The sequence below is a fragment of the Silene latifolia genome, chromosome 10 (genome assembly GCF_048544455.1).
Source record: "Silene latifolia isolate original U9 population chromosome 10, ASM4854445v1, whole genome shotgun sequence".
NCBI lineage: Eukaryota > Viridiplantae > Streptophyta > Magnoliopsida > Caryophyllales > Caryophyllaceae > Silene > Silene latifolia.
Window position 1 is genome coordinate 154,348,869 of NC_133535.1, and position 27,979 is coordinate 154,376,847.

Below are 27,979 nucleotides of genomic sequence, written 5' to 3' on the forward strand. Positions count from 1 at the left end.
GTGCCAAAATGAAATGGGAGGTTTATTGTGAATGGGAGGGAGTACATAATATATGATTTTTTATCTATTTATACAAATTGATTAAGTCAATTCAAAAGATTCATATTTAGAAAACGCACCAAATTAACCATATAACATGGAATCTCAACTTTAAAAACAACAATAAAATATTATTAATACAAAAATAAAATAAAAAATAAGAGTTGTTCATATTTCAAATTTAAAAAATTTCCTAAAACAAAAGAAGGTTACCTCTTTTTCCACTTACTATGATAATTTAACACTAGCTTTCCTAAATATCGCATATGTTTCCTAGCTCAAACACTAACAATCTTCCTAAACCTTGTGTAAAGATTATCATATTAATTTGGATTATGATTTTCCCAATATTTCATACGATATGCATCGCCGTAATTCTGTTTCGTACGATGATCAGACAAGCTTATTATTACTCCCTAAATATTATGCTTTTGTCCTATGTATTTTATTTGATCTGTTTTAAGTTTAAAACAGTTATTAAAATTTAGAACATAAACATTGATATGCAACAGGGTAGAAAAACCATTTTATACATCTTCACTTAAATAAGTATGAGATCGTAATACGTCAACGGGGTAGGAAAATAACATGTGTCGCATTACAATAGTTCCCGTTTGTGTAATAACAATTGGGTAAATAAAATACTCCCTCCTATTCAATATAAACTTCCTTATTTCCCTTTCCGTCTATTCACAATAACCTCCCTATTTCCTTTTTTGGTAAGTGTTTGTGTGGTTCAAATTTAATTGTATGGTGAGGTAGTGTATTTGCGTGGTCCAAATTTATTTATATGGTGGGGTAATGTGTTTTCTTAATTTTTGTGTCAAAATGAAATGAGAGGTTTATTGTGAATAAGAGGGAGTATGAAATTTCATACTCCCTTGAGTCCTTTCGTCTTGATCATTCGTTTGTCTTTGTTTGGACACAAATGTCAAGAAAAGAGGAGGGAATCAATTATTAAATAATAAATTAATCAAACTAAGTGTGGAGTATCAAATTGCTTATCGGCATTCCTAAAATATAAAGGCACACAGTTGATTGAGACAACCCAAAATGGAATAAGCAAACAAATGAGTAGGGCAAAGGGAGTTTTATATAAGCAGTTACTTATCCATTGTTTTACACAATTCGGGTTCAGATCGAGCTTGAGTCTTGAATTTGGGTGTCGGGTATGGTTATTCGGATCAGCTCAATTTTGCCAAGTCTAAGTTACCTCAGCCGCTTACTTCGACTACGTGTCAATAACTTATCAAAAGTCGAGAAAAAAAATTCATAGTATTTCGAATAAAAAAAATCATAGTATCAAAAGTGTTCGGGTAGTAGACAAAGTGAAATTTTCTAAATTTTAATAATTTACTAAATCCAAAAAATATGTAAGTTGTTATTTTTAATAATATTTTCCGTCTTCACCAATGCAGTGCACAGGTTCAACAACTAGTCTTATGTTATTTAGTTCATTTTTATTATTGATTTTTTACTTGCAATTATTGATTATACTTATACCTAATTCAATTAGTAGTTAGTATAGTAGCATTTACCTTAGTCATCTCAATTATCGCCTCGCATTCATTAAATAAAGGATTTTATTTTATCAAACTAGTACTTAATTCATATGTATTAAGTTTAATACCATTTCTAAGCTAGTGATTGTTTTTTTATTTTAAAAAAAGGTGCATATTCTTCTCACATAATTGCTCGAGAAAGTATCTACTTGTCATCTCTCGGTTAATTGATTTGATATACGTGGTTCGAAAGGTATTACTATAATCACAGTTTTATCAATGCGTACCAAAAATAGTGATTAATGATTATCCCTTTATACTCTCATATGTATATTGTAGGTACAATGTACGGAGTACATATTAGTATATTACCAGTTTTTTTTTTTTTTTTTTTTTTTTTTAAAAAAAAAGAACAATTCATTAATAGAACGTCATACGACACTTACAAAGAATAACTATAATTGAAAACAAATCTAATGGAAACCAAAGAAAAATACTAATTTTCTTATAAACTAGGGATCTCAAAACAACGTCTGACAATTCGGCTCGTCCTATTATCGCTATCTTCATGTAGCTTTTGAGGGGATCCTTCGTTTGATTTATGAGATAAAATTTACCTCCGACTGGTTCCAAAGATCGTTGACAAATCACTTTTACCCTTTGAAAGAACACGCTGCAAACCATCAACGAACTACTCCTGACTATATTACTGATGAAACTAAAACCACGAAAAAATGGAAAACCACCGAAATAAGGGACGGAAAAACGATTCTCACCAAAATTTACCAACCTCCTTTTATTTGATCCTCGTAACTTGGATTTGTCCTTTATACCATTGACGATATACTCACAATATATCTCACATAAGTATATGACTCGCTTTTTTATATTTTCTTGGGGTATACCATTTAGTTTAATCCGGATTCGAGTCAGATAGAAAATGTAGGATCACTAATGAGTTGGGCTGGGTGGTAAAACTATCCCTTAAGAGTTTTAACACTACTACTTTCACAAAGCTTGAAGTTGAACTGCCTAAGACTTTTAGTTAAGGTAGAACAAATGCTTACCAGTTAATCTAAGTTTTCATACTAGTAGAGCTGTTCAAATGCAGGCTTGGACCGGACATGGACCGAGCTGTAAAAGAAAAAGTTTCCCTTTAAGACCTTAATTATGGGCCAATTAATTTAGATGTTACATAAGTGTACCAAATTCAACAACGGGCCTGGGTCATACCCAAATGGAGGAGAAAGAGTCCACAACTTAGGTCCAAGATGGTTCCAGATAGAGGATACCATGTTAAATTCAACAACGGGCATGGGCCGCACCCAAACGGACGAGAAAGAGTCCACAACTTAGGTCCAAGAGAGTTCCACTCTAAAACCAATTAACAATAGAGGGAGTAGTCCCTTGCCTTATAAAGTGGTAATTGTTCTCCTCTTTTATCAATGTGGGACAACCCTCATATGTAAGACTTTTTGGGTTTCTTCACAATGGAGCATCGAGAATCGTTCTTCGATGTTGGAAAACAACATTGATAAGATGATTCGACTACGTATGATCATGTATTTGATCCGGATCGGTTTCGATTGGTTCTAATCAATGGCAAGTACGTACGGGTTGAGCCAAGTTCTTATTTTAAGCGATCACATATCCGTGTCAACTATTGTGTATCCCACAACACACAATCGTATCTAAATCCAACACATACGATGTCGAAATCCGACTCGTTATCATCTCTATCAAGTAACCATTCAAAGTTGGAAGAGTTGCGTTACGGAGTACTTTGTATTGATATGCATGGCGGAACAGTAGCGTTACGTGAAACATTTGTACAAGAGATCAACATATAATAGTAGTCCTTTGAGTGAATGAACTTCTATGAAGCATTGGGTTAGGGAAGAGCCAGCGCACGTATCAATTGATAAGCTTTAATTCGGATTCCGAAGACAAATTTGATTTATAGCCGTCGGCTGAACATTTTTGACATATACGAAGTATCCTTTAGTGCTAAGCCAACTTAGACCCAGTTCTTTTCAGTTTAATTTCATCTCACTAAACTTTATTCATCTCAACAACTTCAATTAATTTCAGCTTACTTTAAGTGAGTTCAGCTCACTCAAGCTCAATTAAGTTCCGTTCAGCCCCAAAAAACATGGCCTTAGCCTACTTAGTTTCGTGGATCAACACAATTGAACATATTAAGCACTATTCTAATTCAATGTTTTAATCATGCATAATTGCAGGATGATTGGTAAATTTAATGATAAACACATTAATAAGAAAAAAAAAACTAAAGAAATTGTTTCTGTTAAATCGTTAGCACAATTGTTCAGTTTATTATGCATAAAGGTCGATCACATAGAGTAATAATGATTTTAATGATTGGTTTTTAATTTTCAATCTATGAGTTTAGCTACGTCGGAGTAAAAACTAATCAATTAAGTAAAGGAAATGAATGAAACATGTAGAGGCATTAGGGATGGGAAACAAGTCTTGCTCGTCAACTCTGTCGTTCCGATGAATACTACACAACCTTGACTTGAAGGACCACCAGGGGCGGAAACAAGTCTTGATCGGAAACGTGTAGGTGATTTATCTCTTGGACGGGTTGCTTACTCGCTTGGAGGTCGACTTACCTATGATTGAACCGATCTGATTGACCTTGTAAGTAGTTCCATCTTCATGTTCTTGACGACCCTTTCACTACGGTCCAATTGATCACATTTGGAACATACCCCTTATTTACAACAAAAGAATACACGTACCTTAACAAAACGGGAGACAGACAAACAATGCCTTTTGGAAGAAACTATTTAATTTGGTTACTGAATTTGATGGGTAGTGGAGAAAAACACAAGAAATCACATTATATAAATATAATTGAGACGTCATTTAGTATGTAAGTCTGTATAGTAGCCCAGAAATTGAGAGCCACAAACATCACGTAGTATGTCACTCTATAGACTCTAGTCCAAAAAAACTAAGAGCCGCCACTGAAATTCATCTTATAATAAATGAAAAATAAATGCAGAGACTTTGGCAAATTCAATCTGTAGGCTCTAGTCCAAATAAACTAAGAGCCGCCGCTGGAATTCATCTTATAATAAATGAAAAATAAATGCAAAGACTTTGGCAAATTCATTAGTAAAAGTACTATATTAAACTTATCATTCTAATCATAAATATCTGGTAGCTACAAACTACAACTAGACATGTAATACGCAAGTATATTGAATATGAGCCGCTAGATATTCTACCCTATAAAATATAGCAAATAGTAATGTCCTTGTTATTATAATATAAATGAAAGATAAATTTAAAGACTTTCCAAATTCTTGTTATATAAAATAGGACAAATAGTGAGTTTGCTATAATTGCACATTGACTTCGTACGTTAATCCATATTAGGAAGTTTTGTGGCGAAATTTTATGATTGAAAATGATTATAACATTGGTTGATTGGGAGTAGAGTGTGGTAATTATAGAATTTGGACTGCGGTTATCTATATAGTTATTAGAAATTTTTGTGTAAAAAAAATTATATTACGAAATTTATAAAAAGTAAGTTTATAGTCATTAATTTTTTTTTTCTTTAAATGAGCAAGGCAATTTGTGTTAATTATTTACTTTTTCAGCAATTTAGGCTTACTAACTTGTCGATTGCTTAAACTTCAAAGATTTTCTTTGAACTTTATCGGTGATTTATGTCAATTAACAATTTTTAATATTTAGGAAATTTTCTTATTTGTTAATTTTGTTTAAGATCATATATCTCAAGTTCTTTTTATACCATAACATGCATAAGTTTCAAATAAAAACTGAAAATAAGTTAAATAACACGTGGCAAATGAATATGCTTGTGAGACGTGGCTAAACGAATTCTATTTTAATATAATAATATAGTGATAAACTGAAATAAATAATTCTTTAGACATATCTTTTAATATTCGGAAAATGTGTCTATGTCCGAAGTTCTATTTGAGATCATACTTGGAAATTATATTTTTCAATATAGGTAATTATTAATAAGAAAAATATTTTTTTAAAAGATTTTAATACCATAGATACATAATTTGTACATAAAAAAATGAAATTGACACGTGGCAAAATGAATTTGCACGTGACACGTGGCTATGCGACCTTTGCATAGATATATATAATATGACTTGATTACTAGAAATGCTTATTAATAATTGGGTTTTTCTAACCTATGCCCATTAGGCATAAGATAAGAAACCCAAAATAGAAAGTAATAAATGTATTTTCTTGTAAATCAAAATAAAAGTAGTTGATATTGCAATTTCCCAATAAAATATTATTTATTTATTTCCTTTTTGGGTTTCTTATCCTATGCCTAGTGGGCATAGGTTAGAAAAACCGTTAATAATTTATGAAGATTATTCATTTTAATTTACATGTAAACTAGTTTTTTATTTGAAGAAAACCCAAAAACGGGTTTAGTTTATAACTTCTAAATAAATCTCAGCAAAATGTGCTAGGTACGGAAAGAAATCTCCCTCCATATTCTACAATTTCAAGCCCAGGCACATAATTGTAAATGATAAAAATGGTTTTGTATATTGAATGAATGTTAAACGATGTACAAGCTCCTAATATATACTAATACAATACTTAACAGTATGCTAAACTAAAGCTAGAAAATAGGGTTTGTTACAACAATATTGACTAAAAACAAAGGATAAGGAACATGTGCCAATATAGCTAAGTTGTTGCATCTTTGTAGGATGTAGAGTTTGAGTGTGAGTGAATAATATCTTCAACATGCCCCTTCAAGATGGACGGGCGAGAGTGAAGGCCAATCTTGTGAGATAAACTTAGAAAACGGGCCTTATGAAGTGGCTTAGTGAGTGTGTCCGCAAGCTGATCGTCACCATTGATATGTTGAACTCGAATTTTACCAAGACGGACTTGCTCTTTGACGAAATGAAAGGATAGCGCAAGATGCTTCATCTTAGAGTGAAAGACGGGATTAGAGGAGTATGTTGTGGCGCTAAGGTTGTCACAATAGATGGAGGGAGAGTGAGCAACGGAAATTCCAAGCTCATAAAGAAGAGATAGTAACCAAAGTAGCTCGGCAGTGGCATCGGCTACAGCCCGAAATTCGGCTTCGGTTGATGAACGTGATATAGCACGTTGTTTGCGTGATGACCAACAAATGGGGTTTGAGCCAAGATAAACTAGGTAGCCAGATGTAGATATATAGTCCGAGTTATCGCCACTTAGGTCGGCATCGCAAAAGGCATGCAATGAAAGTGGAGAGGATTTAGAGAGGTGAATTCCCATGTTAAGCGTGCCCCGAAGATATCGAAGTAGTCGTTTTAGGGCACTCCAGTGTAGGGCAGTAGGGTGGGTAAGGAATTGGGCGAGTTTGTTGACGGGAAAGGATATATCGGGACGAGTTAAAGATAGGTATTGTAGACTACCAATAATTGCCCGATAATCACCTTCATCGACAATGGGGTTTTGGGAGTCGGTTATTAGTGGCGGGTGCGGAAGCATATGGGTTGTAGCTGGGTTGCAATCTTGGAGGTTATATTTGTGGAGTAGGTCAGACAAATATTTGGTTTGGTTGAGGTGAAGACCGGACTTTGTAGGGGTTACTTCAATGCCGAGAAAATAGGATAGAGGTCCGAGGTCTTTCAACGAAAATTTGGTCGATATTTGAGTGATGAAATGGGTAATGTGGTTTTGATTTGGGCCAGTGACGATTATGTCATCTACATAAACTAAGACAAATAATTTAATGTTTGGTGAATTAAGAATAAATAAGGAAGGGTCGGATATTGAATTGGTAAATCCGAATTGAGTGAGGTAATTTTTGAGTTCGGTATACCATGCTCTCGGTGCTTGTTTGAGGCCATAAATGGCTTTTTGTAATTTGCATACATGATCCGGTTTTTCCGTGTCGATGAAACCTGCTGGTTGTGACATAAAAACGGTGTCAGTAAGGGTACATTGAAGAAAAGCATTGTTAATGTCGATTTGATGGAGATGCCATCCTCGTGTAACAGCTATGGTAAGTATCAAACGAATAGTGGTTGGTTTAATAACGGGACTGAAGGTCTCCGAGTAGTCAATACCCGGCCTTTGGTGAAAGCCTTTAGCTACGAGACGGGCCTTATATTGTTTAAGACTTCCATCAGTGTTGTACTTTACGCGAAATACCCACTTGCTACCAATCAAATTTTGTGCTTGAGATCGAGGAACGAGAACCCATATTTGGTTTTTGAGTAAGGCTTGGTATTCATCGATCATGGGAGCACGCCAACGAGGGTCGATGAGAGCTTGTTTAGTGGTGTTAGGGGTGACATGGGTGACGTTTGAGAGGGCTGTCTTTGCATATTTGGGGTTAGGTTTAACGATGTTGTGGGATAGGCGAGTTCCATGGGGATGGGAGGGTGGCGGAGGAGGTGGTAGAGGTGGGGGAGGTGTGTTGGCAGCGGGTTGAGGGGTTGGTGTAGGGGTGGAAACAGGTGTGGGAATAGGGACAGCGGGTGTGGAGGGAGGTGATGTGGGAGAACGAGGAGAGGTGGGAGGGGTGATGGGGTCAGTGGCGGGGGTTGGAGAGGGGTCAATGGAAGGCAGGGAGGTGTCGAGGAGGGGTAGGGCAAGGGTGCACCAACGATCAGGGGTGGGGGTGGGGTCGACGGCACTGTTCGATAGGGTAGGGAAAGGGAATTCGGTTTCGACGAAACGAACATGGCGAGATGTGTAAAGCTTTTTGAGAGACGGGTCATAACAGTGATATGCACTTTGGGTTGTAGAGTAACCTACGAAGATGCAAGGTGTGGACTGGTTATCGAGTTTGTGATTCGTGTATGGTCTTAGCCATGGAAAACAGAGACAACCAAAGGGACGAAGCTTCATGTAATTAGGTGGTTGTTTATGAAGGATTTCATAAGGTGACTTGTTGGTAAGAGTAGGAGTTCGGAGCCTATTTATGAGGTAGGAGGCAGTGGAGAAGGCATAGGGCCAAAATGTGGTGGGTAATCGAGCTTGAGTAAGAAGAGCCAACCCGGTTTCAACAATGTGTCGGTGACGGCGCTCCGCGAACCCATTATGCTCGGGTGTGTGAGGTGGAGAGGTTAGATGAGTGATTCCATCATTAAGGAGGTCGGGAGTTAATTTCTTATATTCCCCGCCATTGTTGGAATAAAATTGTCGAATTGGTTTATTGAAATTTTTTTCAACAATGGCTTTAAAACGATGAAAGGTGATGTAAGTGTCGGATTTGTTTTTAAGCGGATAAATCCAAAAATAATGACTCAAGTGATCAACAAAGATTATATAATATTTGAAATTGTCATGAGATAAAAGAGGTGCGGTCCAAACATCGGAGAACACGACATCAAGAGGAGCGTGAGATGTAATGGTGGGGACCGAGAAAGGTAATTTGTGACTTTTATTCATAAGGCAAGCCGTACAATGATTGAATTCGGAAATGCGAAAATTAAACTTGGAATTTAAAAGCTTGAGCGTGGCAGTGGATGGATGCCCAAGTCAATGGTGCCAAGAGGTGGAGGTGACGACATAGGCTTGAGGTGGTGGGTGCCATTCGTAGGTGCCGTTATGGAATCGTCCCTGAAGTAGGATGGTCCTCGTTGCTAGTGCCTTAAAACAAAAAGAATCGGGTGAGAATAAGGCAACCACATTATTATGTTTACAAAATTGTGAAACGGAAAGCAATTTACGGGAAATAGTAGGAACAACTAAAACATTTTTAAATAAGAGATTATTGAAAGAAAAGGAACCATGGTGGGTGATTGGCAGTGAAGAACCGTCCCCTATAATGAGATCATCAGCTCCATCATATGGTGCGTGAAGCGAGAGATTGGCGAGATCATCGACAACGTGGTGAGAAGCACCACTGTCGATGAGAAAGGAAGAGGAGGAGGACGGTGGGACAGTAGCCGTATGGGCATGGGGTCGAGGTTGTTTGGTTAGGGGTGGTGGGAACGTGACCATTGGATAATCTCGTCGAAAATCAGGGCAGTCACTGATGACATGCCCTTTATTGCGACAGTACTGACAACGGCCAAGAAAGGGTTTGTTGTCTTGGGTAGGAGTTTGGGTTTGGGCAGAAAATCGAGGTTGGTGCGTTTGGTGAGGTTGGGTTCGAGATTGATACTGAGATTGGTGATGGCGAGGTTGTTGGTAGTAGGGCCGTGTGGTGGCAGCGTGGGCCGAAGGGGTGAAGGGTGTAGTGGGTGTATGGTTTTTGACGAGAAGTTTGTGTTGGATTAACTTCTCGTGTAAGGCTTCAAATGTGATTGGTGTATCACGGGCTCGAACCGAATCGATGACGGATTTATAAAGGTTTTGGTCGAGGCCATTAAGGATTTGATGGGTTATGTCCTCGGAGTCAACTGGTTTTCCGAGTTGGGCTGCGCAGGTTTTGACGGATAGGAGGTAGTCGGAAACGGACTTGTCGCCATGGGTAATGGTACGGAAACGATCCTTCAATTGAAGGATATGACCCCTCGAAGGATTGGCATAGGTGGTTTCAAGGAGTGTCCATGCTTCTCGAGAGGTGTTAGCATCAAGAATGACGGGTGCAATATCATCGTGAAGCGTGCCTGCAATAGCTCCAAGAATGAGATTATCTTGTCGGAACCATGTATTGTAGGCGGGATTTTTAATGGGTTCAAGATTGGGTTTCGCAGTGGTGGGTTCAGGCGTGATGGTTTGAGGTGGTGGTGTGGTGGATCCGTCAAGGAAGGCAAATAGGCCGAGTCCTTGAAGAAACCGTGTAATTTGGAACCGCCATGAGCGATAGTTGGTTTTGGTGAGACGGGTGCAGTTGGGAAAGGCGACGAGAGGAAGGGTTTCGAGGGTTCGTCGGTGTTGGGAATAAGGGCGTTTGATTGGTTAGCCATGGGTAGAAAGCCGAGTACAACAATGAGGAAGACGAGGTTTAGGATCGATATAGAAGCTGATACCATGTAAATGATAAAAATGGTTTTGTATATTGAATGAATGTTAAACGATGTACAAGCTCCTAATATATAGGAATACAATACTTAACAGTATGCTAAACTAAAGCTAGAAAATAGGGTTTGTTACAACAATATTGACTAAAAACAAAGGATAAGGAACATGTGCCAATATAGCTAAGTTGTTGCATCTTTGTAGGATGTAGAGTTTGAGTGTGAGTGAATAATATCTTCAACAATAATGAGCCAGTTTATGCGCTACTCTATTAAATTTCTACGAGTAAAATAAAATGACCATTGCTCAAAACGATTACAAATAGAGTGAATGTCATCATAAATTAAGAAAACTTCGATTCGTCATTTTTTCCGCAGCTGTAAATCCTTCATCACATTCAAGCAGTCACTTTCACTATCACTATCACTATCACTCTTGTGTCCTTGCGCCTACGAGTTCCTTGAACTCCAACCAAAATCGCCATAGCCTCTTGTTTTCTATTACTCGAGGTTCCATCGATCTCCGATCTTGCACCATATCACATCATTCGATTATCCTCTTGGTATTTCGACACATATAGCCCCACACAACCCCAACTCCTTCATACCACCCGCATCGACATTAATTTTCCTCACTCCCTCTTCCGGCTTGATGACCCAACCCTTATGCTTTTCGACATCAGTCACTGTCTCACCCTGTCGCTCAAGCATTGCTGCATTTATTGAAGCAACTATTTCGTGGTTCGCACGACCACATGCGCCTGCCACTCTCTCCCTCGAAAATGTCTTTATTTCGTCTCTCCCAAATTGCCCAACAAACGATCATAAACTCCATACATTCTCCTATCCCCATTGCCGTCATTTGCTCCTCCACCCATTCCTTACCCTATCATTCATTCCTCCTGAAACCACCTCAATTTCTAACCCTTCCCAAACCTCTTTCACCCATCCACAATCCCGTATAGCATGGAAGCATGTGTCTACACAAGTATGACACCGAATACATATATCATCTGAGGATCCCACACGTTTTGCAATGTTATATCATGTTATTATTGCTATCATTACAAAGCCGCCAGAAGAATATATATACCTTTATGCGAGGTATAACGGATACATACTTCCCATATTTTATTTTATAACCATTGTTCTCGAGCATCATCCGGCTGGCCAACACCTACATCGTCATCCTCTATCAGTAATTTATATGCGGATTTAACAGTATACTCCTCATTCCTATCTGGATCCCAGCACCAGGAATCCGAATGATGCGTCATGCATAGTCGAATATTCAACACTCTTTCTATTTCAAATGGCAATAACACTGTCGTTATTAGTTCCTTATTCCAACCTTCACCGTTATCCCTCATAAGCTCGCTAACATGCGTATCCTCGCTGAAGTGTCAGTAATCGAACCGGTTTTCAAATCCGGTTCGATTAACAAATTTTGCTCACCCCTAGGCTCAATAGCCCCTATTTGATGAACTTAAAAAGTTAAGGTATGGTTAGGGTTTGTAGAGAGAGATTATTAACTATTTCCGAATACAAATGGTTTAAACATAAATCACTAATACGAAGTATTATTTATTGACTATGTTGAGGTCTTCCCATATTTGTGTGAGAGACATTGTCCCACATGGTAGAAAAATAGTAAAAGGACTAGTTTATAGGTAAGTGAGCTACTCCTCCTATCACCAACTGGTTTTAGGATGAAACCTTACTTGCTTGTGGGCCGGTTTCATGTACCTAATTCTATGAGCGCACTGCGGAGAACTCAACAAACTAGAATCTGCCAGTGGCTTTAAGCTAGTAGAGGTGGAAATTTTCAGCAGGGGCGAAGTGGTAGTTGTATAAAGTAATCTCGAAAAAATTCGAAGGTTTTAACTAAATTTCTTGAAATTTTCCAACGTCTCGCCCCTGCTAGCCTCCCTCTCTCCACCACTGCTATATGCTAGAGGTGGCCACGGGCCAGGTTCGAGCCGAGCTCATCCGACAAAACTCTTAACCGGCCCGTGAAGCGGCCGAGTCGGGCTGGGCTATAGAGAGTGTTACCGGGACCCGACACTTGGTGGGTCTAAGGCGAGTCGGGCTGGCGAGCTTGGTTACTATTTTTTTGCCTAAAATGGCGGGCCAAGGGCGGGCCGGATTTGATGTGGGATGCCCGGGCCCGACCAGAGGTAATAGGCGGGTCATTGGCTGGGTTGCGCGAGCCGGAACTTGAGAGGCTCGATGGCCGAGTTGGGTCGGGCTGACCCGTTCATTTGGCAAGCTCTACTGTATGCACACCACATTTTGAGAAGTTCACAAACTCAAGACCCATCAAACCAGACTAGAAATCAAGGTGAGTCCATCACAAGTCTAATTCTGATTAACTATTTTAATACCTTTATTCTATAATGTTTCCTAAAGACTAATATACCTTCTATTTTTTTTTTTTTTTTTTTTTTTTTTTTTTTTTTTTTATGTTCTTTTGAAGTTGATTAGCCAATTTAACTGGGAAAAAAATTCGTTGTCCCTCAGTTAACAAATTCAATATTCGAAATTACTCCATAAAATTCAATAAAATGTAAATAAAAGTTTCGCCCTCCAAACTTGGGTAAGCTATGAGAGACATGTCCCATTGTCCCATAAAACAACATATTTTTGTCCTCAAAATGTTGATTATGATTAGGTTAGCTTGGATGAGCTTGTAACTAAACTATTAAAAGACACGCACAAACATAAGGTACACCAATCAAAGTGTGTAAAGCGTAAATTACGTATAAGTTTGTTGTTGTAATTACTTGAACAACATTCTCAAGTTCTGATGATTCTCTATATAAATCAGAAGTTGATATAATAAATCAGAGGAGTCATTTTGGTCTGAAATAATAAGACGGGGTTTTGTGACCATTTTATAGCTAAATGTAACTACTATTGGAAAATAAATTACCATAAGCTGTAACAATGGCTGTTAGGGGCGGGCATAATCCGGTCCGGTCCGGTCTCCGGTCCACCATTTTCCAAGATTCCAGTTTCCAGTCCGGACCGGTTTGGACCGGAATGCTCGGAATTATGGTTATTTTCATTTTTTTTCTTAAAATTGTATTTTTAGTCCGGTCCAACCGGTCTGATCCGGTCCAATGAACCGGAATTTGAAAAAGTGGGTGATTCCGGGCTTGATGGACCGGAATTCCAATAACAACACTTATTATGGTGCGTCACATCGATGGATACGTATATAATGTGTTGCATGCCCTCACGATTTGTTGCATTTTTCACCTCACATACATGTGTGAGACTCACATTGAAACCTGGTCTAATTGACCCGACTTGAATAACTCGATCCGATACCCAAAGTGAGTATCCGAGTATGATTTGTAAGCCTGTAATCCGAATTGACCAGAATTAATAATACAACAATAACAACAACCGTATTAATCAACGCTATCCAATGGCTCTACCGTGTTAGAGTCTTCGAGATAGATATATATACGCAACCTTATTCTTATGTTTAGAAAGGTTTTCTCCGTATATCTTCATATATACACAAAATGATACATATTATTCACTAATAAAGCAATTCCAAACCTCGATCATTAAGTAACGTCCAAAGAATTGGAGGGAGTATTTCGACAAACAGGACAAGACGCATTCAACTCGAGCCATTCATCAATGCAATCAGCATGGAAACAATGAGCGCAATCGGGTAAACTTCTAAGGGTTTCCATAGCCAAGTACTCGCCCAAACATATAGGACAACTCTTATCATCAGGCTTTGGTAGACGACAACTCTCCCCTAAGACCGTCTTAGGGTAAGACTCAATTATCGATCTGTCAAGACCGTTGTTTACAATGACGGGTTCTTGGTGTGGAGTTACTGCAATGTTTGCATTATTTCTTCTCCTAACTCTTGAACAAATTGCTCTGAGTGCAAAATAGGTAGTGCAACAAGTGAGTATTGCAAATGGTCCTGCAATTCCAAAAGCAATTGCTACTATTGTTTGCTTACTTAGTCCTGGAAAATGACAACAGAAAATACGGGTTTGTCATATAACTACTCATGTGGAAGCAGTGACGTAATCAGGATTTATAATAAGAGGTGAAAATGTTTTTAGCGGGAGTAAAAGTAGTATTTTATAATAAAACAAAATAATTAATAATAGACATTTTATCTAACATTTTCAATTTTTGTTGATATTATAAATTATTGACAATTTTGTTTTTTTTGGTGCAATTATTGACAATTTTTAAGACCATGATTGGTTTATTTTGTCTTACTCAATTGTATGTTCATCCTTGACCATTTCTTACATTAGTGGTACTCCATACATTATTCAAATGTTACCATTTATTTATAAATTAACTAATCTTTGACCATTTTTTTAATAAAAAAAATGGATGAGATGCATCGCCCTTGATTTACACTACCATGATAGCTACATTCTACTCCCTCCAATTCATCATAATGATCGCTTTTAAGATGAGCACAATACTTAAGAAAAATGAATAAAAGACAAAATATGGGGTTTGTTGATATGAGAGAGATGAATTATTAGGAGTTAAATAAGGAGTTGTGGGGCCAAAATATTAAGGAAAGTAATAAAATAAGAGTAAAAGAGTTGTGTGGATTTGGTAATAGGAGAGAGGGATGAATAAAATAAGAGTAAAAGTTACCAAAAAAAGTAAAGAGAACATTACTTGAATAATCCGTTTCGGGAAAGAGGAAACATTATAGCGAATTAGAGGGAGTATTTTTTATCGTCTAATTTTAATTTTTTAAGTCGAAATATCTTGATTGTTGATCATTAACCTGCTGACATATAACATACGGAGTATTAACATGTCAAAATATACGAACTATTACTCGGGAATGAAATTTAATGTATTACCCAAATACTTGCACATTTCATTTAAAATCATTCGTTATTGGTAGAGATTTATGAGATACAGAGTAATATTGTTTAAATTGATTTTATTTTTTCGGTATAAAATTTAAAAAGCGGTGAAAATACCAGTAGTTTAGAACTTAATTACCATGGGATGGAACATCAAAACATCCAACTTCCAAACTAGAGTAGCTCTTGAATCCACATCGACCTTTTTTCATATAACACCCACCACACCCGGGTTCGACCCACGAGAGCCGAATATCACCACTAAGATCCAAAGACTGCACCGTGTTCGACTGCGACCCCGTAGGTAGCTCAATAGTACCCAAATAAGCACATAGACGTGCGGTAACATTATTATTTATCTTAACCGGGCTAGCTGCGACTCCGTAGGTCGAACCACTTAAACATCGAATTGGTTTGATTTTTATACCAAACGACTTGAAATAAACATTAGAACAATTATACAACCAATATCGTTTACGTGATTGAAGACGAGGCGTAAACGGTGAATTATCAAAAATTGATAAATTAAATGAAAGGAGCATCTTAGGGAGACAATTATTAGGATCATTAATCCATAATTCTTGTCTAACATAATCTATGGCTTGAACAGAGAATACCTCTGAATTTGGAAGGTCAACTAATAACTTATTGGACCCACCACAGAATAAATCGAAACCCGGGTACCCGCACGATTTTGGGAGCGAGTCGTTCCGGATTCTGAACGGGAATCGGACGTACCGGGTTAGTGGTTCGTCGTAGCTACATACTTGAGTTAGGCAGTTATCGACTGTGCCTGTGTCTGTGACTGTGTCCGTTATTGCATGTATGCATTTTAGAGAGGCTAGAAATATGGATAATAGGAAGGGAAGTATGGAATTTTGGAGGTTTTGCATTTGTGAAATTGAAGTTTTAATTTGTGTTGTGACATGATCGTTTTAATCGATTAGCAATGTTGACTTTTTTAAAAAAAAAAATTTAATTTAGTTGATTTAATTAGTAGAAATTAGTCATGTTGGATGTCATTGGATGAACAATTGAACATTGACTAAGTTTAATTAACCATGTCAACGGATTTAAGGGTGGGGTGATTTTAATCAAAATATTACGTGAGGAGGTCCTTATCAACTAGTAGTATTAAAAATAATGAGATCGTAACGAAAAATAGACGCCGACAACAACTTTTGTTTTTGGTTATTAATAGGTTTCAAGTTTGAATCCTCATAATCCGTAATTATTCTCTCATGTGAAGTTTCTAATAGGAATATTTATAAAAGTTGGGCCTCAACCATAACCTTAAGGTTTTGGTTGAGTTGGTTCATCTATCAGTTTCAGCATAATGTAAAAAAATCCGTGTATTATTCTCTCTTTAAATCCTATTTCGTTCGCATGAGAGGTTAATATGATACATAACCATTAATTGAGTACCTTAACGAACGAGAATAAAAAATTACTAACAAGTTTAGTAAATTATTGCATCACATTTCACCTTTACTAACTTCATCACAATTTTTTAACTTTTGCATTTAAATCACCCTTAAACCATAAGTACATTGAAAATTGAAATATAAATGACCAATTCGAACTCTACCCATTTTTTTTTTTTTTTTTTTAGTATAAAGAGAGCCAGCCACAAAGGCGTTTCTGATGCTGATGGAGTGATGGAATTTGAACTCAGGGCATCCACACTACGTCTAATGATTTTACCAACTCGAACCCATACCAAATTTTATACTACAATACCGGCATCCGACAAACCGGGCATGTATTATTAGACCCAAGCCATTTATCCAAGCAATGTCCATGAAATTTATGCAAACATTTTGGTAATTTCTTCAAAACATCTCCTACATAATAATCACATAAACAAATTGGACAAGTTTTATGGATTGGGCTCATCATTTGATGGTCCTTTTCTCTAATCTTCTTTGTTGGTAATGAATTTATGGCCCGTTGACTAAGCCCAATTGGAATGCTAAATGTTGGATCATTGGGTTGGCCTATTTCAAGTGATGGTTCTTCTTGTGGTTCATCATTATTCCTAAGTTTGCTTGCAAAATATAAAAGGCATAATACTAGGATTAAGCAAATGCATCCTACTATTATAGGTAGTAGATAAAACCACATTGCATTTCTTTATTTTGAGTAATTTTTGTGTGTGTCAAATGAGTCGCAAGACCAGTATAATGTAAGAGAGAGGGTGGGTTCGTACTTGCGATCTATTGTCAGGATACTTTAGGTTTAACCAATAAGCGAAGTCCTCTTCAGTATTTTGTGTAATTTGTGAAAATTGTTTGATTAACAATGGTTTAAGGGAGTTACATTACCCCTTTTATCTTTAGATGATTAGTTGAAAGAGCATGGGCACTAGTTAATTGAGAAGATTTCTTTGTGATATTAATTAATTTAATTTGGAAATCATTTGTTAATTATATTGTGTAGTATCTTACAAACATGATGTTTGTCATTTAATTGAAAAAATTGTTAGGTATACACTCTTAGAATATCATCACAAATTTATTTTAATATTTTTTAGATATTGTTTTTAATTTCGGAATTTTAATTCGCCGTTGTTTAAGATGTACGCTAACACGGTGTACAAACATGTATGTAAAGATCTTTCAAAAAATTACACCTGATCGTTAAACTACATCATACATAAAAAAAATGAACATATCAATATGGCAAACGTAAATCCAATTCTTTTTTTAAATATATTTAGGGGACAATGAGTAAGATATATGCATGTTTGATATTCAGCAGATTATCATACCAGACGAAAACCGAGAAACATATTATTAATTTTTTTTTAATAGAGAATACAAGATATATGATGACAAATCAGTTGTAATGTCATTCAACATACCCTAAAAAAAATGCGACAAACAATATCATTCAAAATAATTTGGCACCAAAAATCATTGAAATTTGAAAGAAATTAATGGGATACACAAGATATCTTTTTCTCATTCATTTATTGGCCTTTAATATTTTTTTTTATGAGTAGTTTAATTAAAAGTAAACAAATAATTTGACAAACCAAAAAATCTCAAAACTCAAGCAAATAGACATGCACCAACACGTCACAAAAAACTCATTTGAGATCATCTGATCAAATGAGAATATATAAGGAAACTATCATGCTTCTCTCATATGAGACTGTCTCATACACGACTCACAACCTAACTAGCCTTGTGATGAGTCGATCACATGTTTGCCATCACACGTCTTTCGAAGCAGGCTGATGTTCGACACCCCCGATCCTTGGACCCTGAATTGCCGCGGCATAGCCAGCTGCTAAAGATATCGCGATTGCAGGAATTAGAATAGCTAAGATTATCCACAAAGCCATGACTTCTAGAATCAATTCTACCGTTTATGAAATATATAATATATAAATTTCTCTGTGTCTACTAATATTTTTTTTTCTTTTAATTGAAAGTATTGGTGATATTGTTTTGAATTTTGATCTACATGGAAATATAGAAATGAATGATTGATAATAAAAACCTAAAAGTGAATGAACTCTTTATTTAGATGGGAAATTATTTGTTTGTACAGTCAGTTTCTTGGACTAAATCTAAGAGCGTTACGAAAACGGCAGATTGACCGGTTTATCTAGGACAAGTTCTATAATACTCGATCTCGTAATTTGAAGAGCACAAATTCTTGTTTAAGTTGGATATTATATACTCCCTCCGTCCCGGTCAATTGTTGTCCTTTCGTTTTGGCACAAAGACCAAGGAAAGAGGAGAGGACCAATAACTAAATGACAAGTGGAACAAATTGAATAAGAATGATCAAATTACTCATCAAGTTCATTCTTAAAATAGAAAGGACAACAAATGACCGAGACACCCAAAAATGGAAAAGGACAACAAATGACCGAGACAGAGGGAGTATTTGAACAAAAAACTGGTTAAATAGATAGATAAGACAAACAACAAAACGCCTAGGGAATGAAAAAATCTCGTCTCATCTATCTATATGGGGTAGTATTTGACCCATTTTACCCACAAAATGGATCTTCACCTGTTAGAGTATAAAATCGACCTTGGGACTCCAACCATCAGCTTAAGATTTTGGTTGGTGTGACATGATATCAAAGCTATGTGACTAAAAGGTCACGAGTTGCATCCACACTTTAAGCCAGGCATTTCGTTGATCTTGGACTCCAACAATCAGCTTAACCTTTTGGTTGAGGAAAAAAGTCAATCGAAAGTTTAAAATATATGCGTTCTTTCACCAAGACGGGTCTAAACGCAACTAAACTCCAATACAAGATTTGAAGCATTTCATATCTAACAAATTTTATTATTTCAGAATTTTTGATGGTTATAGTAGAATTGGCTCATGTAGGGATGTGATGAACTGTCAAAAAACGATGTGTTGAACATGTATTCCATCGTCTAAAAGCGTGTAATATTGCGTAAGACAAGTATCTCAAATCAGAAAAAAATAGCAAGACATTGCCACAATGGAAAAAGAAATGGCTCAAAATGGATCAGATTCGAACTTGGATGACTTAAACCAATTCCTTGTCTGGGGCCTCACCATACAAAGTTACAAGCTATAAAAACACAAACACAAAAGCCTAGGTGAGACGGTTGGTCTCACAGTCGAGACAAACTGTTAACCGTGTCATTTGTCAACTAAAACTATCTAAGTATTTAGATTGGTTACATGAGTGAGACCGTCTCACACAGTGATAAATAAAATAAAATAATTTCCAATTTTGGGTCGAACTTCTATCAGGGATCATATACAAGTCCCAACCGTTCAGTCACATACATCGATCTCTAATTCTCTATACATAGCTAATCGAATTACCAACCTTTGACGAAAAGGCGTAAAACCTACACACAAACAAAACTGCACACTGTTCTAATCTAAAATACGACCACATTCTTTACGTTTGCTTTTGGCCACCACAACTCTAGTGGACTTCCAATATGTTTCTCGTGCGTAAACAAGTACTCCCTCCATTGCAATCAATAACCCCTTTGCCTATAAATCGAGCAATAAGGCTTATTTGTTGAAATAAAGGTAGTACTATAAGTGAAAGTTGAGTCACCTCTGCATTACGTAGTTGCTGGTTTTGCTTGTTGCCTCTTGCCGAGTGACTGTTGCCCTGATGAGGAGCCCACCGCGACCTCATATTCATCTCCCATGAGGTACTTGTCGACTTGAGTAGCTGCTTGACGCCCTTCTGCGATGGCCCACACCACAAGAGACTGACCCCGCCGACAATCCCCGGCAGCAAATACTCCTTCCACATTTGTTGAAAATCGTCCGTAGTCTGCCTTGAAGTTTGACCGGTTGTCACACTCCAGTCCCAGCTTCTCAGCAACATTCTGCAGGAACATTTGATGGTACAAAGGTTTAGCTAACTCTCTTACGGTGTAGCGAAGACTTATGTAAGACTGTCTGACACTCTGATCTTATAATTGTTCTCCTTAGCTAACAAATGACAGGGACAAAGGGAGTAATAGTAAAACGCAAGACCAGATGACCTACGAGATATTAATTCGTTGTTTAACAAGCAACGCCACACCATATGGGCGACTGCTCGCCTAATACTTTTATTTGTGAGCGAGATTTGAAAATATGAACTTTTTCATTCGAATGATACCCTTTTTATTCTTTTGAGGGTAATAAGGGAAAGAGTTACGGACACTAACCGTTTCTGGACCTAGGAACCCCATAGCCAGAAGAACTAAATCTGCTTCGATGTACTCTTGGCTTCCTTCGACTTCCTTAAACTGGAACCTTCCATTGGCATCCTTTTCCCATTGGACGCGCACCAATTCAAGACCCTTCACATTACCATTTCCGTCTCCAACAAAACGCTTTGTAAGAACCTCATAAGTTCTTGGGTCCTTCCCAAATTTGGTTGCAGCCTCCTGGTGCCCATAATCAACGCGGAAGATTTTAGGCCACTGCAACACAAGAGTTATTATTTAGAAACCTGCTTGAATTCAGACTATTACGCGTAAGAAACTCTTGCAAGAAAGACGGAATCAGCTGGAAGAAACACTTCAGAAAATTAATGTATGAAGGTGAGCTTCACCTGTGGCCAAGGATTGCCTGAAGCTCTTGATACGGGTGGCTCAGGAAGAAGTTCCAGATTTACGACACCAGTGCAGCCATGCCGGATAGATGTACCAATGCAATCTGTGCCTGTATCACCTCCACCAATGACCACAACCTTCTTGCCTTTGGCAGAGATATAGTTACCGTCTTGTAGATTACTATCAAGTAAGCTTTTAGTATTGGCATGTAAGAATTCCATGGCGAAATGAACTCCTGACAAGTCTCGTCCTTCGATAGGAAGGTCCCTGCAAAGACCACACTCATTAAACTTTACAAGCAGCAAAACCAGAACTTTTACCCTTTATTGTGAGCCACAAGGAAAATTTTAAGGGGGGTGAATTTTGAACCTCGGTCATAAGTACCACCATTCAATAACTTGACTAGCCAATCTAGCTGACGCAAAACTTCTTGGGTGAGACAATTCTCCTAGCATTTTTACCTTGGTTTAGTAGAACCAACAGCCAAAACAATGGCATCATTCTTCTCCTTTAGCCGATCAAAGGAATATAATGCATCCTTTCCGACATTTGCATTAACCACAAAATTAACACCTTCCTCAGCCATGAGATTGACCCGTCGTTGAACTACATTGATTTTGTCTGCCTTCATGTTGGGGACTCCATACATCATAAGCCCTCCTATTCTGTCAGCACGTTCATACACCGTCACATGGTGGCCCATTTTGTTAAGCTGATCTGCTGCAGCCAAGCCAGCTGGTCCACCTCCAACTATAGCAACCTTTTTACTGAAACAGAAGTTTGAAGCAATCAGACCATGAAAATGGATGTGAAGGTTCCAACTACATTTCTAAAAGCAATGACGCTGAGGAAAAACTTATTCTGCTAATACAGACCCTGATCTTTTCTGTGGAGGCCTTGGCATCATCCACCCTTCCTCGAAGGCTTTGTCTATGATGGTACATTCAATGGTCTTGATAGACACGGGATTCTCAATGATCCCAAGAACGCAGGAACCTTCACAAGGGGCTGGACAAACCCGGCCAGTGAACTCAGGGAAGTTATTTGTTTCCAATAGTCGATCTAGAGCTTCACGCCATCTGTTCTGGTACACTAACTCATTAAATTCAGGAATCTTATTTCCTAAGGGGCATCCGGAATTCTCCTGCAATATCATAGAATGACCATATTACACATAAAACCAAGTATTAATTTCAAATCAAATACTCTCCATCAGGTATTGAGATATACGGTTACCTCATGGCAAAAGGGAGTACCACAATCCATACAGCGAGCAGATTGAGTCTTCAACAATGGTGCGGGTCTTGATTCATCCATAACCTCCTTCCAGTCCTCAATTCTTACATTAGGATCACGATACTGAATTCCTTCACGTTCATAAGCAACAAAACCACGATGTTTTTGAGCATCAAGAACACGAGATGGACGCCTGAACTCCTCAACTACCCCTGGTTTCTGCAAGTTCAAAAGTAAGGTGAACCAAGATGATTCATGAAGAAACATCAAGACAGCCTAATAAAATAGTAATTCACCTCAGCATGGTCTTTTAAGATTAATGACGCCATTTTCTTTAGCTCCTCAAAAGCATCTTTTTCCTGCACCTCTACCTCATCACTCTCTTCACTGGCCACATTTCCTGCTACCTCCTGGGACGATCCCTCAGCTTTCATGCTCGTAAGAACTCGTTTATAATCTCTAGGAAAAACCTTTATAAATCTTGGCAAAAGAATATCAAATTCTGTCAGGACTTCATGTGCTAGCTTGCTGCTTGTGTGAAGATAATGTTGTTGGATCATCGATCTTAAGGTCACGAGGTCGTCCTCTTCCTCGACTTTATCAAGATCCACCAACTCAGTATTGCAATGAGATCGGAATTTCCCGTCCACATCCAGCACATAAGCTATGCCACCACTCATTCCTGCCGCAAAGTTCCTCCCTGTTTTGCCAAGTACTACAACGGTCCCACCAGTCATGTACTCACAACCATGATCACCGACACCTTCTACAACAGCCTTAGCCCCTGAATTGCGCACACAGAATCTTTCTGCTGCCATGCCATTGAAATAGGCTTCTCCAGCGGTAGATCCATATAAAGCAACATTGCCAATTACTATATTTTCCTTAGCATCAAAGCCACTGCTCTTTGGAGGATAGACAACAATCTTACCACCAGACAAACCCTTACCCACATAATCGTTGCTATCACCTTCAAGTTCCAAAGTTATACCAGGACAAAGAAAAGCTCCGAAACTCTGGCCTGCACTTCCATTTAATTTAATGTGGATGGTGTCCATTGGTAGCCCTTCCGCATGATAGCGCTTTGTCACTTCATGGCTAAGCATGGTCCCAACTGCACGATTAGTGTTACGAATAAGAGTTTCAATACGTACAGGAAGGGCTCTATCCAAAGCGGCTTTGGATAGAGAAATTAGTTCATTATCCAAGGCCATGTCCAAACCATGATCTTGCTTTTGAATACAATGTTGCGCTGCACCTGGACGAATGCTAGAAGCTGGTGTAAGCAAAAGAGAAAGGTCAATGTTTTTCAACTTCTCATTACTATGGGTAACTATTTTGTCAACTTCAAGCATATCTACACGCCCTACCATTTCATCAAGCTTTCTAAACCCAAGTTGTGCCATTATCTCCCTCACCTCCTCTGCAAGCATGAAGAAGAAATTAATTACATGCTCAGGCTCTCCAGCAAATTTAGCTCGCAGTACAGGGTCTTGTGTGGCAATGCCCACGGGACAAGTGTTCTTATGGCACTTCCTCATCATAATACACCCCAATGTTATAAGGGGTGCTGTACTAAAACCAAACTCTTCGGCCCCAAGAAGAGCTGCAATAACCACGTCCCTTCCTGTTTTAAGTTGACCGTCTGTCTGAAGAACTGTACGACCACGGAGGTCATTAGCAACTAGAGTTTGGTGGGTCTCTGCCAAGCCAAGTTCCCATGGAAGCCCAGCATTCTTTATACTAGTCCACCTGGAAGCCCCTGTTCCTCCATCATGTCCAGATATCAAAACATGATCGGCATGCCCTTTCACAACCCCGGCTGCAATTACTCCGACCCCTGCTTCGGATACTAGTTTGACACTGACTCGAGCCCCTGGGTTGGCATTCTGTATAACAGAAAACACACAATATCAGAAACTATGATTCCTTTTACATGCACAAAACTCAACCAAACTATATATATGGTTTATTGAATATACTTTTAAGTCATGAATAAGTTGGGCAAGGTCTTCAATTGAGTAGATATCATGATGGGGAGGAGGGCTGATAAGTCCAACACCAGCAGTAGAATTCCTAGTGACAGCGATATCACCGATGACCTTATGGCCCGGAAGTTCACCTCCTTCACCAGGCTTGGCACCCTATAAAGGAAAAGTCCACAGAAATTAGTATTATAGAGATTTACAGTCAATAGATAACTTCAGCATAAAAGTTATTTTCTCACCACTCGGAAAACGTGGGTACAAGTTAAAGATGTAATGCAGAAAACAGCATCATCTGTCCATGAACCAAAATTTATAAACAAGTGGAGACCTCCATTCCTATTGAATGCAGGGAATCAAGTAGAGGTGAAGGTTTGGAAAAGGCTAATTTTCGGTGGCAAATCTACTACTACTTCTAATGCTAAGTTTACCTGAGCCATCTTTATTTGTAATTCATCAGCATTGGTGAGATAATAACTTGATACACCAAATCTCCCACTAGCCACTTGCTTAATTGCACTCCTTTTAGGATTTCTTGAACCATCTGGAAGTGACTGCAAACGAGATGGATTCTCACCTCCCTCACCTAGACAAAGCGATTGTAGTTGGTCAAATAAACCAGAAACCCAATTATCAAGGCCGCCTTATTACTGCACAAACTACAATGAGAACTAGGAAGTTCAGAAAGAAAAGGAAATTTACAAAACTAATATCAGACACCAGCCCGACTACAGCAGTTAACACAGAATGCACAAACTCTGCCTTGTGATCGATGCTTTCATGCTTTTTCTTGGGAATATAGAGAGAAAAACCCTGAGAAAGTTTGCAGGTATATAACGGCTTTAAATTTGTGAAGATGTAATCAGAGTAATCGCGTACCTGTGTTAGATTTTCCTCCAATTTTGTTCATAGCAATAGCCAAAGTTGAATGAGCCTCAAGAGATATTGATCCATAGCTCATAGCACCAGTGCAGAACCGTTTCACAATCTCACTTGCAGGCTCAACCTCTTCCAAAGAAATACTCTCGCTTACCTCCTTGAACTTTAGAAGGCCCCTCAAATTGCATGATTTATTCAGTTCATTTATAAGGTTTGAATATTCTTTATAGGCCTGAACACTATTTGATCTTGCAGCCTCCTGTAACTTGGCCATCGCAAGGGGATCATTAAGGTGAAGCTCACCGCCTTTTCTCCAGTGATAGTCTCCTGGATTTGGTAGCGCCACAGATTCTGCACTCCCAGCTGGAAGGACTCGCCTAGGAAATGCCAGCTCATGAAGCTTTAGAGAATCAGAAGCCAATGCTTCAAAGGTTGCCCCTTCTACTCTGCTTGGGGTTCCAGTAAAACATCTCTCGACAACTTCGGAAGAAAGTCCCACAGCTTCAAATATTTGAGCACCCTTGTAGGATGCCAGGGTGGATATACCCATCTTTGCAAGAACCTTCATCATCCCATAGTGGCTAGCTTTGAAGTATTTCTTAACTAGCTCATCTTTTGAGTGAAATTCACCATTTGACTTAGGTGGGATCTTTCCATCAACTTGCAGTCTTAAAATAGCTTCAATTGCTAAATATGGACAAATAGCATCTACACCAAAGCCAACCAAAGTACAAAAGTGATGTACTTCACGCGGTTCAGCGGTTTCAATACCCAACCCTACACGGGTGCGCTCCAACGTCTTCACTAAATGCTGATGAACGGAACCAACAGCCAACAGAGAACTCACAGCAACCCGACTTGGTGAGAAAGCTACAAGACAAAACCATGACGAAAGAGATTAGTTATTGAGTCGAATTTCTCATTCATTTTCTATAAAGCACATTAGAGAATGACAATGTAGTACCTCTATCAGAAAGTACGAGCATGGTGTAACCCTCCTTAATCGCTCCAGTTGCTTCAGAGCAGATTCTATCCAAAGTCTCTTCCAATCCTTTTTTACCAAGGGTCTTGGGATAAGTGATGTCAATAACCTTGCTGCGCCAGCCTCTATAGTCCATCTTTTTAAGAGCTTCCATTTCTTCAGTAGATAGAAGAGGGCCCTTCAATGAGAGGCGATGGCATTGCTCCTCGGTGGTTTCAGTGAGATCACCTTCTGGACCAATCATACACTCCATTGATGTCACAATCTTCTCCCTGATAGGATCAATAGGAGGGTTTGTGACTTGAGCAAACATTTGCTTGAAGTACTCGAAAGTAAGTTTCTCCCTGTTTGACATCACAGCCAAAGGAGTATCGTTTCCCATGGAACCAAGCGCCTCTGTACTGTCTTTGGCCATGGGAAGCATAAGCATTTCCAAGGTTTCAACAGAATATCTGAGAGAAATAAAACCGATGTTAATATGTTGTCCACTCCATATAAGAGTCTCAGATACATGTTAGGAGGGGTACTGATCAAGTGATTATTTCTCACCCAAATGCCTTTAGAGGAGCCAGTAAGCCGTAAATTCCCATATTCTCCATGCTTTCATCTTGAGTCGATACCTAAAATAAAGTGACAAGTTAGATACCCGTCAGAACTTCTCACAAGATAACTGCGTAACCTTAACTAACAAGAACTATTATACGTACATGCACTGCTCCAGAAATGGGAGGAGCCATTCTCTCTGTCTCAGAGACGGAATTAACTATGTCTTTCAATACTATTTTTTGTCGTTTTAGCCAGTCCCCATATGGCTGAGCTAGTGAATACTGCTTTTTAAGAGCCTCATCATCAACGACAATGTGCTTGTCAAAATCGACCAAAAGCATCATTCCAGGGTTTAAACGTCCCTTCTTTGACACATCTTCTGGCGGAATGTCCACCACTCCAACCTCACTAGCCATTATAACTCGTCCACTGTGAGTTATGTAGAATCGTCCAGGACGCAAACCATTTCGATCCAAAGTAGCTCCAAGGAATCTGCCATCGGTGACTGAAAGGAAGAAAAATGTCAGATTGCAGGAGAGAAGATAGTGCAAGAGTAGTAAGTATCGCTTGAAGCTTTACATGTTATAAGAGCTGGCCCATCCCATGGTTCCATTAGGGATGACAAGTACTCATAAAAGGCCTTTCTCTGAGGATCCATATTCTTGTCATTTTGCCATGCTTCTGGAATCAACATCATGACAGCCTCAGGGAGACTTCTACCAGCTCGAGTTAATAGCTCAAGAACGCCATCAAAAGCCCCTACAAGATCATAAAATAACAAGAGAACAATAGTCAGAACACCAGCAAATCCATTGCAGTAAAATCCATCTGTTGGAATATCATGTCACCATTAGTTATTTCCCGTTACATATCACATTGCAGAACAAAGCCGTATCTCCACCACATCAACCGATGTC

At 38.4% G+C, this 27,979-nt stretch overlaps 2 protein-coding genes across 3 annotated transcripts in view; both read right to left on the reverse strand.

The window, feature by feature from the left end:
- Positions 1-27,979, reverse strand: part of LOC141606451 (glutamate synthase 1 [NADH], chloroplastic-like) — a 261,024-nt gene that overhangs the window by 224,955 nt on the left and 8,090 nt on the right. The window contains exons 9-22 of one of the 2 annotated variants that reach the window (XR_012526734.1): positions 27,642-27,821; positions 27,224-27,567; positions 27,066-27,136; positions 26,499-26,968; positions 25,535-26,404; positions 25,087-25,241; positions 24,653-24,814; positions 22,967-24,559; positions 22,671-22,889; positions 22,310-22,578; positions 21,896-22,201; positions 21,434-21,701; positions 21,045-21,302; positions 19,827-20,717 (exon numbers count right to left, since the gene is read on the reverse strand). Coding sequence is in view for 1 of the 2 variants with exons in the window: in XM_074425578.1 (XP_074281679.1) it covers positions 20,445-20,717; positions 21,045-21,302; positions 21,434-21,701; positions 21,896-22,201; positions 22,310-22,578; positions 22,671-22,889; positions 22,967-24,559; positions 24,653-24,814; positions 25,087-25,241; positions 25,535-26,404; positions 26,499-26,968; positions 27,066-27,136; positions 27,224-27,567; positions 27,642-27,821 (5,438 nt within the window). In the remaining variant the exon portion in view is untranslated. Of the gene's footprint in view, positions 1-19,790; positions 20,718-21,044; positions 21,303-21,433; positions 21,702-21,895; positions 22,202-22,309; positions 22,579-22,670; positions 22,890-22,966; positions 24,560-24,652; positions 24,815-25,086; positions 25,242-25,534; positions 26,405-26,498; positions 26,969-27,065; positions 27,137-27,223; positions 27,568-27,641; positions 27,822-27,979 lie in introns of those variants that run through there. The other variant, XM_074425578.1, reaches the window with a different exon arrangement.
- Positions 13,993-16,279, reverse strand: LOC141608650 (putative RING-H2 finger protein ATL21A). The gene is made up of 2 exons (XM_074427993.1): positions 15,506-16,279; positions 13,993-14,495 (listed from the first exon to the last, which is right to left on the reverse strand). Exons 1-2 carry the CDS (start codon positions 16,257-16,259, stop codon positions 14,068-14,070), a joined length of 1,182 nt encoding a protein of 393 aa, XP_074284094.1. The 5' UTR covers positions 16,260-16,279; the 3' UTR covers positions 13,993-14,067.

Bases quoted from the DNA above. Each gene is read 5' to 3' on its own strand.
- LOC141608650 (XM_074427993.1), bottom strand. From the start codon at position 16,259: ATGCAAAACCTCCAAAATTCCATACTTCCCTTCCTATTATCCATATTT. The intron at 14,496-15,505 runs GTAATTAAGTTC...TTTTCTGTTGTC, and splicing joins TTTTGATGTTCCATCCCATG to ATTTTCCAGGACTAAGTAAG.